This window comes from Grampus griseus (assembly GCF_964374135.1).
Source record: "Grampus griseus genome assembly, chromosome: 8".
Classification (NCBI taxonomy): Eukaryota; Metazoa; Chordata; class Mammalia; order Artiodactyla; family Delphinidae; genus Grampus; species Grampus griseus.
In genome coordinates this window covers 43,740,490-43,756,209 of record NC_139002.1, presented here as the reverse complement: position 1 = coordinate 43,756,209, position 15,720 = coordinate 43,740,490, and the positions used below count along the sequence as shown (strand labels likewise).

Genomic DNA, 15,720 nt, shown 5'->3' with positions numbered 1-15,720 from the left:
TGGGAAAACACGCACATTCTTTCTTTCCTACGGTCTCTGACCAACCACATTTGTCCCAAATTCTTTCCAATTTTATATCCCATTTTTCCTCTTTGATTCACTCTAATCCAGCTAAGCCAACATGGATCAACTAATATATTTTCTTGTCTCTTCGTTTTCTCACTTACTAGTATACTCATTTAGAATGACTTCATTCCCATTTCTCATACTGGACACCGGTAATTCTTTAAGGCCCATCTCAAATGCTACCACTTTCATGAAGAAATCTTGATTTCCCATGCTACAAAAATCCCTCTCTTCTCTGAAATTCCAAATTACTTGGCTTTTATGCCCTTTATTACAGTTTACCTCTTTAATTTTGTGTAATTTTTCCAGTATTAATATACGATAAATGTCTTGAGATCAAGAACTATTTCTAAATCATTACCATATATTCCATAGCATCTTATCCTTATTGGGTATGCATTCAAATATCAGTTAATAAAATATTGGAGAATTAACCTGAGAATGAATAAGGACTTCAACAATGGGCAATTCTTCTACAATTTATTCAAACATTCAACAAACATGTATTGAGTATTAAAAAGTTTCACAGACTATACTAGGAGCTCATGTAACTTCACAAATGAGGATTGTTCTAAAAGTAAGAGAGGAGATAATGTGCCAGGAGTGCAAAATCCATCACAATTAGTGCAACATCGTGACTCTAAACGTTTTGACAAATATAACATTTCAATATTTACTGGTTTACTTGAAGGAAAAAGTGTTTACTTGTATAGTTTCATGAAAAAAATGCTAAATATTAAACAGAAAGATCCTGGAAAAGTATGTAAGTGAGATTTTTGCTAACTGCAATGGAATATGTGCATTTATCTCAGCTCCCTCAAAAGAAAAAAACCAAAACACTGAGATAACAATTTATGAATATAAAAATACACATGGCAATATCAAAGGTAACACAGGGAATGATAACAACAATAGAGAGGTGTCAACACATTTTGAAAGACGAAATGTGGGTGACATGGTGGTTTGGGAACTGACTGGAAAAAATTCCAAAGCTGAAATCGCACAACCTTCAGAAAAGGGATCACCTTGAGAAGCAAACCCATCTTTCTCACACCTCACTGGGAAAACTTAGGTCTCAGAGACCTCACAGACAACAGAAGAAAACTGAGGTTGGACTTATCATTTTAAAAAAGAGAAGAAATGTGTTCATGTCTGTATATGGGATAACTTGACCCCCAAATTACCTCACCCCAAGCACAAGCCAGGCAGCTACGCTCCCACAAATCCAAACACAAGTAGGACAAGTAGAGGTGGGACAAAAAGGGCTCAAGATACAGGAATAGTCTGTACAGTGGAAAGTAGGGCTGAGATGTCATTCATTTGCTCAGGAAATATTTGATAAAAGTAGACTAAGTGCCATATCACATTTACATATCCCAAACTGGGCTCTACAAATTCTCATCAGAATGAGAGCTTTTGTAGATGAGAATTTGATAGGGAGGGCCCTCCCTATCTCACATAATGCAGCTCCAGTTGCTCAGACCAAAAAACAAAAGAAAAAAATTAAAAAATTAAAAAAAATAAAAACCCTAACTCTTGTATTTCCTTCCCATTCCATACCCAGTCTATCAAGAAATCCTGCTAACTCTTTCAAATATATTAAGAACCTGATACCTCTCACCAGCTCCACTGTCACCATCCTGATCCAAGCAGCATCATACCCCAGGTGGATGACCACAACGGCCTCCTAACTGGTCTCTCTGCTCTGCCCTTCATCTAACCCTAACATAGCATCCAGAGTGCTCCTGTTAAAAACTAAGCCAGGTCATGTCCTTCCTCTACCCAGAGCCACCCAATGGCTCCTTCCTCACTCAAAGTAAAAACCAAAGCCCTTGCAGTGTCATATAAACCCTACATAATCTGACTCCTCATGACTTCTCTGACATTATTTCCTACCATCCTTCCTTTTCCTTAGTCTATTCCAGACACTCTGACCTCTGATATCCCTTCTCCACTCACACCCCTCCCCACATACACACACTCACGCAGATACAAGTCAACAGATATCAAGTATAGCTCAAGGTGAAAACTGCCTGTTTTTTTTAACAGAAAAATGACATAATCTGGTTTTCATTTCAAAATAATCACCTTGGCAGCTTGTTAAGATTAAATGGTAGCTGAACAGGGAGATCAGCTCGGTGCTTTGGGACCACCTAGAGGGGTGGGATAGGGAGGGTGGGAAGGAGGGAGACGCAAGAGAGAAGAGATATGGGAACATATGTATATGTATAACTGATTCATTTTGTTATAAAGAAGAAACTAACACACCATTGTAAAGCAATTATACTCCAATAAAGATTAAAAAAAAAAAATGGTAGCTGAGTAAGGGCAGACAGATGCAGAGGAGTCAGGAGGCTATCCAATGGTAGTAGATTGGACCAGTGTGGCAACGGTGGAAATGGTGGACATATATTGAAGGTAGAGCCAAGAAAATTTGTGGATGGATTTTTGCCGATATTTTTAAAAACTGGTAAAAGTCAAGAATGATGTTCAGGTTTTCAGCCTGAGCAACATGGACAACTGAGTTGGCATTAACTGAAGTGGGAGAAGATGGTGGGTGGAATAGGTTGGAAGGCCAAAGGTTAGTTCAATTTTAGACATGTTAATTTAAGATGTCTATTAGACATCCAAGTGGAAGTTCCTGGTAGACGATTGGACACAGGGTCCTGAATTTCAGAGGTGGGGTCTGGGCCGGAACTATAAATTTGGGAGATGATAGCATACGGATACATCAATAGGAAAGATCACCAGAGAAATGAATTTAGCTGGCGGAAAAGTAGTTCAAGGAATGGACACTGGAGTGTTCTGATATTTAGAGGTCATGGGATGACAAGGAATAGCGAAGAAAGAAAGACCGAGTAAAAGTACCCAGAAACCTAGGAGACAAACCAGGTGAGCGGATGTCCTGGAAGCACAATGAAAGCAGGGTATCGATAAAGCAAGAGATCAGCTGTGCCAAATGGAGATGAGAGGTCAGTCCAACTGAGGACTGTGAAATGACCCTTGGACCTGGCAATAACATGGTCACTGTTGACCTCGGAAATGTTTAAGTAGAGTGGTATGGGCAAAGTTGGTGGATTTAACAGAGAATAAGAGGAAAGGAAGAACTGAGAAATGGGGAAGTAGCAGAAAGGAGATATTAAGTCAAGAAAGGAGCTTTTATTGATCATCTTCTCTTTGGTATCTAAGTAAAAGGAGGCATCCAAAAATACCAATTGAATAAACCAAGTTTAATATTAAACAACAGGTTTGCTCTGAATACATTGACCTATTTAAGTTCATATTTATCATGCAGGATCACATTAGGCACCGAAGGAATATTTTCTTTTCCCCTGGAAAAAAGTCAAGCTAGAGCAGTTAGAAAATGTCTAATTTTCAGAGAATTCAGATGCCCTGTTAAGTTTCCTGAACATTAGTGACCTTCTGGAGCAATTTCCACCACTGTGCCTGCTCTATGGTTAAGACACATTGTTGCCTTGCTAATGTATCATCCATCCCAGCTGAGTTTCTAAATTGTCCAAGCAAAAGATTTGTGAAACCCTAGAGAAAAGTAATTTTTAAGAGTTAAATAGATGAGATCAAGACCCAAGATCAAAACAACTGATGCAGACTTCCTGGTTATATTTAAACCCATGGAATTAAACAAATAATAACAAAAATAGTTTGCCAGTCTTGAGAAATCCATGGCCATTCTTGTCTGGTTTTCATTGAAAACTGGAAGGACTATTCCCAAAGTGACTGGTTGAGACATGAAAAACAAAAATCAGAAAAACGATGGCAAGTGCAGGCATGCTATGTAAAAGTACAGACAATAACAAACTAACAACTAGACTTTCCTGTGACTCATGGAAAAATATGTGAAATCAGGTTATCCAAGTTTAAAAATAATGAATCATACAACTTAAAATACAGATGTCAGGAAAGCACGTGTGCTTCTGAATAAAAATAATAATGAAAGGATACAGAGATATTTATGCAAACTTCAATCAATTACTGCTATACAAGAGCAGATTCTGCATTCTTTACTTGAGAATCCATGAAAAGTATTAATAAACATAAATAATATCTACCTCAGTTAAATACAAAGAGATGTTACATTCTGTAGTAAACAGTAGGTTTCATGCTTTCTTAAGTTTGGCTTTTTAAAATCATCTGTGATTTACATATCAAATTAGATGAGAGCATACCTTAATACATTTGTTTTGGCAGAAAATCCAAAGTTTGGTAATTACAGAGCACAGCTAGAAAACACTTTAAGAGATCAACTACATAGTCAAAAAAAAAAAAGAAAAGAAAAGAAAAATCTACCCAGGTTTTAAGTCAATAAAGGTTTAAAGAAGGAAAAGAATCAGAAAACTTGAATTTTGGTTCCAACTTTGTCATCAATTGTGTTACTTTGGGTTTTTTGATCCTTTAAACAATTTATGTTTTAGATACCTCCTTCCCTCACAGCAAAGAAACAAGTAAATCTGCTGTTTGGATTACAAATTTTTAAAGTTCAATAACTTTAGATAAACTATTAGAATTTATATGTGTCTCAAGTTTAAGTTTTAAAAATAGAATTATCTCACAAAAGCTATATTTTAATACACCTTTTATATATTTATAGGTATATAAATGTATATAAATATATAAATTTAAATACATCTATCTAAGTGTTGTGTGTAGTGGAAACTGTGGTGCCCTGTTCAGGTCTTCGTCCCTTCTCCCTTTTCCCAATTTTCAGTATTAAAACACTCATTTCCCCAATCTCCCAGTTGCTGAAAGTGCTGCCTGCTGAGAGCTACTTCTGAGACCCTCCCCAGGAATTGCCATCCACAGACAAACGCTTCCCCACCCATGTCTAAGCGTCAAACCCAATGACTGTAATTTGGGAGTACACAGATTTGTCCTCCTGACTTCAAGACAGGACAACTCTGAACTACCATTTTACCTGTAGATCTCCTGTGTGAGCTGCTGAGGTCTCTGTGGAGACTATATCACAGTTCAACTTCTGCCTTGCCTCCTTAGTCCCTCACTCCTTACGAGCTGTTGATCTGAGCACACTAACCAACAAACCTCTGGCACGCAAATCTCTACTCCCAGTCTGTTTCCCTGGAAACCCAACCTGAAACATCCTTCATCCCACGGGCTAGTAAACCACAAGAGGCAAATCATCAGTCCCCCAAATGACTGTTTCTAAACCAGTCTGTGGCCAGAGCTTAGTCAGTTATTGCATGCTGGAGAAGGAAGCAAAAAAAAAAAAAAAAAATCAGTTTAATCCTGTTTTGATTGTCCACACATTATTGGAAATAAAAATATCATATGACAATGCTTATATGTGGAATCTGAGAAAAAGGTACAAATGAACTTAGTTACAAAACATAAATAGTCACAGATGTAGAAAACAAACTTGTGGTTACCAGGGGAGAAGCGGGGGGAGGGATAAATTGGGAGATTGGGATTGACATATACACACTACTATATATAAAATAGATAACTAACAGGGACCTACTGTATAGCACAGGGAACTCTACTCAGTACTCTGTAATGGCCTATATGGGAAAAGAAACTAAAAAAACGTAGATATATGTATAACTGATTCACTTTGCTGTACACCTGAGACTAATACAACGTTGTAAATCAACTATACTCCAATAAAAAATTTTTTTTTTAATTGTGGGATTGGAGTGAGAAAAACAACAACAACAACAGAAACAACTTCTAACTGAGAACCTCCTGTGTGCCAAGCACCCTGCTTAGCTTGATTATATCTTTTTAATTCATATTCAAAGCTTCATAGAGAAGTTACTATTATTATCCATGTTTTATAAAGAAGTAAACCAAAGGTAAGTGTGTTAATTATCTTGTTCAAGGTCACAGTACTAATAAGTGGGGTATTCAGGTCTCCAATCCCAGCTGTTCAGGATTCCAAAATCTATGGTCTAATACTGTACAGTAGCCTCTGATCTCCAACAACCTTTGTCAGCAAACGTTCCTGCTGGTTACACCCTGAGAGAATGCAAGTGTTACTGCAGAAAACAATCACAACTTTCTGGGAACACCCACCAAATAAGCATGGCTTCCGTGTGTAGCAAAGTCAGTGTCAAGTATAAGAAATGTTGAAGCACTTTAAGCAATGAAAAGTCCAACCTTTGAGTTCCTAATTAAATCAGTAGTCAAAACTTAGCCTTACTTTGACTGAAATTATGAAAAGTATTATAGTGCTTCTGTACCTTATCTTTGCACCAACTTTTTTTGTTATTTTCAGTTGTAAAAGCTTCACCTCTGTTTAAAAAATGAGGTGAAATTCAAGCTACTGAATCTGGGATCAATGGATATGTTATAGATCTGATTTTTCCTTATACTGACACGATATATTAAAGTAAATATTAGACTTTTCTAACAGGGGAATTTGACTTTCAACTCCCCACCATATTTGAAGAGCTTAGTAGTGTGGGCAATATAAAACTTTCAACTTCATTTTTCTCTTGAAAATACATTTTTATAGTTTCATAAATTTCTCTTTTAAATGGTAATTCTTTTTTGTTGACTCCAACAAGTATGTCTAAGAGCAATAGGAGTTTTAGAAATATGAATGCCCTGAACATGGCTAGGTGGTGAGGCATGAGAGAGACAGGGCCGAATAGCTAACAATACACCTTTCAGCCAGGCAGTCTGTGTTTCTATCTCACCTGTGCCACTAATTAGTTGTGTGCTATCTAATATTTGAGTCACATTATTTTCTGTATCATAGAGAGTTAACAGTACACATCACATAGAAATATAGAACTAAATAATATAATATTTTCAAAGTTTGTTTAGGCGTTTAATTAGTAGGTACTATTATCCTTGACAAAGATGGGATGTGTATACAATTTTAGTGGGAATTGGCATATTGGAAGTCTCTTTGTTTTGTTTTGTTTTGTTTTTTGTTTTTTGTTTTTTTGCGGTATGCAGGCCTCTCCCGTTGCGGAGCACAGGCTCCAGACGCGCAGGCTCAGCGGCCATGGCTCACAGGCCCAGCCGCTCCGTGGCATGTGGGATCTTCCCAGACCGGGGCACAAACCCGTGTCCCCTGCATTGGCAGGTGGACTCTCAACCACTGCGCCACCAGGGAAGCCCTAAGTCACTTTGTTTTCCTTTGTTTTATTTCAAAGGAACCCTTAAAACTATCCAGTGAAAATGCTTGAAAAGCATGTATTTTACATGTAAGTGCCAAACAGAAGTAAATGGCAGGAAAAGACAGTAAATTAACATAATAGCATAATGTAAAATTTAGCTTAGAAATGTTTTTGCTTTACTCAAATTCATTTCCAGGCAGCAGTACAGTTCACCTCTTTTCCCTCTTACAAAAACAGGGACTCCCTTGGGGCATGGTATGAGTGAGACAGCTAGCAATCCCCCCAAATGTGGGAGGGCTATAAACCATTTCCTAAGCCTACACAAAGTACATGGTACACAGATGGTCTGGTGAGAAGAATCTTCCTTTGTCTTAAAATTTCTTTTGGAAGCCAACTATTGTTGCAATTTAAAATATCTATGAGATATAAGTCTTTCTAAAACAATTAACACTTTGAGGTTTAATATGGCATAATCAAAACATACAAAAACGGATGTTTAAAATAAGGATAAATGTGAATACAAAACCAAAACTTGCAAAGTCAAGATCCATTTTGACCTGCAGGTTGCTAGGCAAACCTAAGATATATTGATAACATTTGTCACATAAGCAACAGAAATTAGGAGCAAGTAATTTTCCACTGTTAGCCCTGAGAATGGGGCAGTGGAGGTGAAAAATGACCTGCTGTCTCTAACCAGATGTTCTCAGTAAATTGTTTCCCTTTGTCTTTGGTGGTTCTTCCCAAACTACCTCCACCATAAGTACATTTCCCAGTCCTCTTATCAGCTAAAGAGAAATAGTCATCATGATCTTAAAGATTAGACTCAGTGGAGAACAGTATGGAGGTTCCTTAAAAAACTACAAATAGAACTACCATAGGACCCAGCAATCCCACTACTGGGCATATGCCCTGAGAAAACCATAATTCAAGAAGAGTCATGTACCAAAATGCTCATTGCAGCTCTACTTACAATAGCCAGGACATGGAAGCAACCTAAGTGTCCATCATCGGATGAATGGATAAAGAAGATGTGGCACATATATACAATGGAATATTACTCAGCCATAAAAAGAAACGACATTGAGCTATTTGTAATGAGGTGGATAGACCTAGAGTCTGTCATACAGAGTGAAGTAAGTCAGAAAGAGAAAGACAAATACCGTATGCTAACACATATAAATGGAATTTAAGAAAAAAAAATGTCATGAAGAACCTAGGGGTAAGACAGGAATAGAGACACAAACCTACTAGAGAATGGACTTGAGGATATGGGGAGGGGGAAGGGTAAGCTGTGACAAAGCGAGAGAGTTGCATGGACATATATACAGTACCAAACATAAGGTAGATAGCTAGTGGGAAGCAGCCGCATAGCACAGGGAGATCAGCTCAGTGCTTTGTGACCGCCTGGAGGGGTGGGATAGGGAGGGTGGGAGGGAGGGAGACGAAAGAGGGAAGAGATATGGGAACATATGTATATGTATAACTGATTCACTTTGTTATAAAGCAGAAACTAACACACCATTGTAAAGCAATTATACTCCAATAAAGATGTAAAAAAAAAAAAAAGATTAGACTCAGAACCTGACTGGAAGCCTGCTCTTTGACTGAGAGACACATCAGCCATAAGCATTTCCTCTTTCTCCTTAAATCCTCTAGCTTTTCCTTTTCTCTGGCTTCACCTTCCAAGTGAGAGATGGGAAGAAAAGACAATCCATCTATGAAGTATTTCTCAAGGTAAGTCCCAAACACTAACTATATATTAAGCGTTTTTCACTCTTTCAACAGATATATATTGTGTTACTCCGTGTACCAGATGCTGTGCTATGAACGTAACTTTGAAAGGGTTCCTGGAGCTTATGGTCTAGGAGGAAGACAGGTATTAAACAGGTAATTTAATGGCACTAATTGCTGAAGAGAATATACAGGGTCTTATAAAAGGAAAAGGTCAAGAGAATGTATGGTATTTGGAGAGTGAATAAGTGGAAGAAGCAGTGGTTGGTTTCTAGGGCAAAGAGATTAGTCTAGACAAAGATCTAAAAGTGAGAAAGTAGAAAAGGGTTAAATAAATGGGTGAATAAAATTCAATGGGATTATTTATTAAAGAACGTCTTAAAACCAGTAATATGGTAAGAGAAACTATGAATTTTTTAAAGCGATACACACTAACCACTATTTTCCAAACTATTTTGGGTCTTTTCTTTCTTGTTTTTCTTAGAGAATTTTCAGAGAACCATGTTCCTTAAAGAGAACTGAAGACTGGCCTGGAAGAAGCAGAAGGAAAAAGGAAAAATCTTTTCTTAATTGAAGAAAGTAAGAAAGAAGAAAAACTATGATGGATACAGAATCCCAGGTATCCAACCTCTTTGCCTCCATCCAACACACTCCAACCCTGAATCTTCTGAAACAAGCCTGTAGTGGACACAGAGCCCTTGTGCTGAGGACTTACCAGACCTCCTTTAGACCTTCCTCCTTAGCTGTAGGAAGCTGCTCATAAGGAGACTCAGGAGGACTGTATACCTAACAGCGCTTCACTGAGGTGAGGAGAAGCTCTTCCGTCTCCGCACCCAGCCAAGTACATCCTATTTCTCAAAGTAGTCACTAAACCAATATTCTTTCTCCAAGAACAATGTATTGTGGGCTTCCCTGTTGGCACAGTGGTTGAGAGTCTGCCTGCCGATGCAGGGGACACGGGTTCGTGCCCCGGTCTGGGAAGATCCCACATGCCGCGGAGCGGCTGGGCCCGTGAGCCATGGCCGCTGAGCCTGCGCGTCCGGAGCCTGTGCTCCGCAACTGGAGAGGCCACAACAGTGAGAGGGCCGCGTACCAAAAAAAAAAAAAAAAAAAAGAATAATGTATTGTTATTCCTATTCTTACACCTTAGGATTCCACAGGGTGGGAGTGGGGAAATGTAAATAGTCCTTCATTCACACAACAAAATGTAAAGTACCTGAGAAAATTCTTATATCATTTTAGCTTGTTTTATCTTTAGACTGCTATCCCTATCTTTTCTTTTGATTCATAGCCAAACACTGCTATTTGGGAGTTGATGAGAGCAGAGATCCACTCACAGACAGAACTAATAAGTGACAGAGTTGGGACTGAATTCTAAAGTTCCTGTCATTTGTGTGAATATTTCTACCTTTGACCTCACATGTAATTTGTTCTCCCTTTCTTAGCTCTCTCTCTTATTTCCAGTTGCTGCTCTTCTGTTCCCTACATTCCCTTCTCCTCTTTTCTTTTCCTCCCATCCGTGCCTCAAGCCAGCTACAGGGTTACCACAGCTCTTCAATCAGCTTTCAGGAAGCAGACCAGGCCACATAAAGCATTTGCTTAAAGACCTTCAGATTCTACACAACACTTTATGTTATTTCTCCTTTGCCCTGTGAAAAAGTTCTAGGCCAGCTGAAAGAGACTAGATCTAGAAGCATCTACTCAGTGTGTAACACAGGTGAAAAGTTCCTGGATTTTCTGTTTTGAGAGAACATAAAAGTTTTCAGTGACAGAATATATACTCAAAAGTAAACAATCTTCTTTTTTTTGTCGTTGAAGCTGGGTGATGGGAATGTGGGAGTTCATTATACTATTCTCTCTACTTTTGTGTATGTTGAAAAACATTTTTATAAAAAATCCCTCTCTTCTCTGTAGTTGACATTCAGCAACTGCCTTCTTTTCTTATTCCATATTCTCTACTTAATGCTATGATGAAGAAACGATTTTCAAAATATAGTCTCATGTTGTACACCTTAAATATATACAATTTTCATTTTTCAATTATACCTCAATAAACCTGGAAAAAAGTTTCAAACACAAAGAAAGGTTAATTTCTGAAGTAATTTTCATATGACCCCAAGATTGGGCCAAACTTCCTAAACTACTCTATCAAGACAAACTTACTTGTGTATTTCTCCCTTTTTCATTCTCCCCCTTCTTTTTACCAACTTTATGCCTACAGGATGTAGGGATGCGGAGAAATAGAAACATGTCTTACAACTATCAGAACTAAAGCACAGTGCTTCTGACTGTAGTGGATGAAATCACATGAAAATGGCTTCATGACTGAGCTGAAACATCACACCTGAATGGTTCTTGATCAGATTTACTCCCCAAGCTTCCTGCTGTCCTAATAGGATGTGGGCAATCTTATTCAGCCACCCTGTAGGGTGTGCATGTGCTACAGGAGTGAAGGGTGTGACATGGCTACTTGGCTCCTGATGGCCTCAGGACTCCTGTTGGTTTTATATCTCATGAGGGCAACTAAGTTTCCACTGTTACTCATGGTGACACATTTCCCCTTTCACTGTCACCTGCAGCCCACACAGCACCAGATGAAAGGGTGTCTATCATCACTATTGGAGAAACTACTATAACTACTATATATATACTACTATATGTATATTATATATACTATATATATATATATATATATATATATATACTATAACTACTGTAAACTACCATAATGACTATAAACTACTATACTATACCTGTCTCCAAGGTAGGCCAATGTTTCCATCTTTCTTGATAAAATGGAATGTTGTTAATTATTTCACTAGATACCAAACTACATTTCCTCAATAATTAATAATCTAGGAAATACAGTCAATAACTATGTCATATCTTAGTATGATGACAGACGGTAACTGGACTTATCATGGTGATCGTTTAGAAACATACTGAAATATCGAATCACTATGATGGGTAACAAGAACTAACATAGTGCTGTAGGTCAATTATACTTCAAAAGTAAATAAAGACACAAACAAACTCAAAAAGAAAAAAAGATGAGATTTATGGTTACCAGGGGAACCAGGGTGGGGCATGGGGAGGGGGAAGTGGATGAAGGCCGTCAAAAGGTACATACTTTCAGTTATAAGATAAATATGTACTAGGGATATAATATACAACATGATAAATATAATTAACACTGCGGTGTGATACATATGAAAACTGTTAACAGAGTAAATCCTAAGAGTTCTCATCACAAGGAAAATATATTTATTTTCTACTTCTTTAATTTTGAATCTATATGAGATGACAAATGTTCACTAAACTTATTGTGCTAATCACTTCATGACATATGTAAGCTAAATCATTATGCTGCATACCTTATACATATACATATACCTTATACAGTGGTATATGTCAGTCATATCTCAATAAAACTGCAAGACAAATTAAAAATAAATAAATAGATAAATAAATTTGCTACATACAAATGGAATGCAAAATTTGGAGCAAATGAAGCAAAAAATTCTCTTTCTTTTTAAAGAATTGCTATTGGATAAATAACTTCTGTTTTTTCTCTAACCATTTGACACTTCTTTTCTGCTTGTTTTATCCTTTAAATACAAAATTTTCTGGCCTAGCCATCTTCACAAGTACATGTTCTCAAGGGACAAGTTCACACTGAAAATAAAAATCATAATACTTGCTAACATGTATTGACATGTACCTGACACTTCACGTTCCAGGCTGTGTTCTACATACTTTATTTGTAGTAGTTCATTTAAACTCATAAATGTGTGAATAGCTGTTGCTTTTATCACAATATTACACTAAGAAATGAATGTACAAAAAGATGAAGTAACTTGGCCAAGGTTTCCAAGTTTTCAACTTGACTAATACATCAAATTTAACAGCAGTTCCAATCCCAGCACAGCCTCATCCCTAAACCTTAGCACTTTGACACCAGTTATTTTTCTGGCCTCTCCCCCATAATTTGTTCAATTTTATTTGCATATCTTAGCATATAGTTTAAACATGTGGTCCCTGTCTCAGTTGCCTTTGTTAGAAACTGAATAAAATCTTAACCTCTATCATCAATGGGGAATATTAAATAAATTACAGTATGTTCCTACTGTGAAATATTATACAGTGATCAAAAAGAACGAGGCATATACAAATACGGTAACATGGAAAGTTGTCCATGACACATTGTTGTGTAAAAAGAGAAAATGATAAAACAAAGGATCCAACAAACAAATGCCAGACACCTATATATGCCAAAGTATACAGAAAAATACCTGGAAGAATATAGGTCAAACTCAAGAAAAGGACTGGGGAGTGGGGAAATGAGGAAAAGTTATAATGTGATCTTACATGCTTGTGAATTGTCTACTTTTTTATAATGGGTTCAGGCCATTTGTATAATGGAAAAAAATAACATTAAACAATGGGCTAACAATATTTGATAATGCCGTTATTTAGCTAGATTTCCCCTCATTATTATTCCATTTTATTTTTCTGACCTTATTTTCCTTTCCTTTCTCCATACACAACCTGGGTGCCAATTATACTGGGCTTTTTCTTTTCTGAACATTTTCTTATGCTTCCACCTCAACCCAGAGTAATTTCCTTTTCTATAATTTTAATCTCTCTAAAGAAAATCATGCACATATTATATTTTGGTACATAATTCATAAAAGGAAGAGTCCAAATATTCAGGAAATTTTCTGCATTTTGAATCAACAAGGTTTAATGAATTAAATATACTATTTCCTGAAGTTTAAAGTTGTAGAAAATAATAAATAGTTTAAAAGTTTCTGAATAATTATACTTCTTTGTAAAAAGATGGCTTACTTAAACATTAAGGATATTGTGACAGGTCTGAATGATATGGAGTGGAGTGTACACACACAAAAAGAAAAAGACACATTTCATTCTAAAAATTAAAAAATCAAAAAACAAGTTTCTTACCATTGTGAGAGTAAATGGATGGTTTTCCAATGCAGACACACTGGGACAATGTAGAACAATATACTAAAAAGCAACAAACAATTTTTAAATGACCAGAAAAGAAATCCAAATAGTCTAATGATGTTAATTTTCAAAAAATATGTAAAGATAAAGGGTATTTTAAAAGTTTCCGGACACTGACTCACCTGGCCAGGTCTTGCTTTAAAATTTTCTTTGACCATTCGGATTTCCATGACATCTGAGGGATGACTTATGACTGAGATGATGGTGACTGGTTTATTGCTCCGGATACACCTGTAAAGCCTTTCAGCACAATACAGGCACAAAGGTCCAGAAATCCAAAGCCAGGTCTAACGGAGAATTTTTGAAATACACTTTAAGAAACTCTCGTATTATAAGAATCTTTATATCCTGCCCAACTGCTTATTTGACACATTACAGTAATAATACAGTAATAACATATATTTTTTAGCATTCAATAATAAACATTTATTTCTTGGTAACATATCTGTAGGACAACTGGGGTGTTTGTTCCATGTGTCACATCATAGGACCAAAGCTTGAGGAGCAGTGGCTACCCCAGGTATGCTCTTGCCATGGTGCTGGTAGAAGTACAAGAGGACAAGCCCAATCAGACAAGCACACACATCATATCCTCTGCTCACATCACATCCACTAGCATCCCATTGGCCAAAGCAAGTTACATGGCCAAAGATATGGAACGCTTCATGAGTTTGCCTGTCATCCTTGTGCAGGGGCCATGTTAATCTTCTCTGTATCGTTCCAATTTTAGTATATGTGCTGCTGAAGTGAGAACAGTAATAATATTTTAATCTGTATTTTAAATAACAAAGTGTAAAGAAAAATGCGTAAAAAACAACAGATGCTCACTGCAACTTAAACAAGAGTAAAGTATGAAATAAAAGGGGAAGTAATATCAAGACCCTACCCTCTAGCCCTTGCTAAGGGTATAACTACCATTAACAGGTAAGCATACGTTGTTTCATATATCCTTCTGTGCACACCAGAAATATATAATGTATATATATACAATATCTTTATCTAACAAGAGAAGAAAGGGAAGTAAAAGCTCAAATAAATCTGAAGATGATTTTAACAAAAATGTACCAGTTCAATGTTTGTTAAAAAAATGAGAACCATAGATATTGATAATGCACACAATGTATATGCATAATGTACGTATACAAAATGTATACCCAACGTAAAATACGGATATGCACATATTTTTAAATATGGGTATACCACATGTGTTGTTCACAACTTACTTTTACGTAATATGAATAGCAGATAATATTTAGAATTTGGAAACCATGACAATTTTGCATGTGTGCTGGAGGGATAGCCCTGATCCCAGGATAACTGCGTAACCTGTGTAGCGAACATTTCTCTTACAGCTGCATACTTTACCTCCCTCAAAACCTGGAGGCCTCCAACCCAAACTTATTTTCATGGTCACTTCTTTAAACCTTATTTACAGAGTTATTCCAGAACTATATTCTTCCACGCAAATCATGCCTCTTCCTCACATTTGGTTAGAAACTGTGTGAAGAGTAAGCATCACAGGACAAGCTCTGCAACTTTGGGGCAGTCACCATTCGAGCATCAGGTCGCACACAAGTAAAGTGGGAGTCCCAATACCTGCCCTCCCTAACATATAGTATTGTGTGAAGCCCAGAAAAGCAATGAAGGTTGTAAAGTCTAATAGAAATCTAGAGGGTTATTATTAATAATAAACACAAGACTAACACTCACTCACTCCAAAGTCATCTACAAACTCGACCTTTTGATCCCCCTTTCTTCTTCTTAAAACAGACATTCAACATCACTATTCCCT

The 15,720-nt window shown here is 37.0% G+C and overlaps 1 protein-coding gene across 1 annotated transcript in view; it reads right to left on the bottom strand.

Annotated features, from left to right (window-relative positions):
* NOX4 (NADPH oxidase 4) overlaps nt 1–15,720 on the bottom strand; it is a 149,277-nt gene that overhangs the window by 73,140 nt on the left and 60,417 nt on the right. Inside the window, exons 10-11 of the mRNA XM_082660474.1 lie at nt 14,051–14,215; nt 13,866–13,928 (exon numbers count right to left, since the gene is read on the bottom strand). Coding sequence (XP_082516600.1) covers nt 13,866–13,928; nt 14,051–14,215 — 228 coding nt within the window. The remainder of the gene's footprint in view (nt 1–13,865; nt 13,929–14,050; nt 14,216–15,720) is intronic.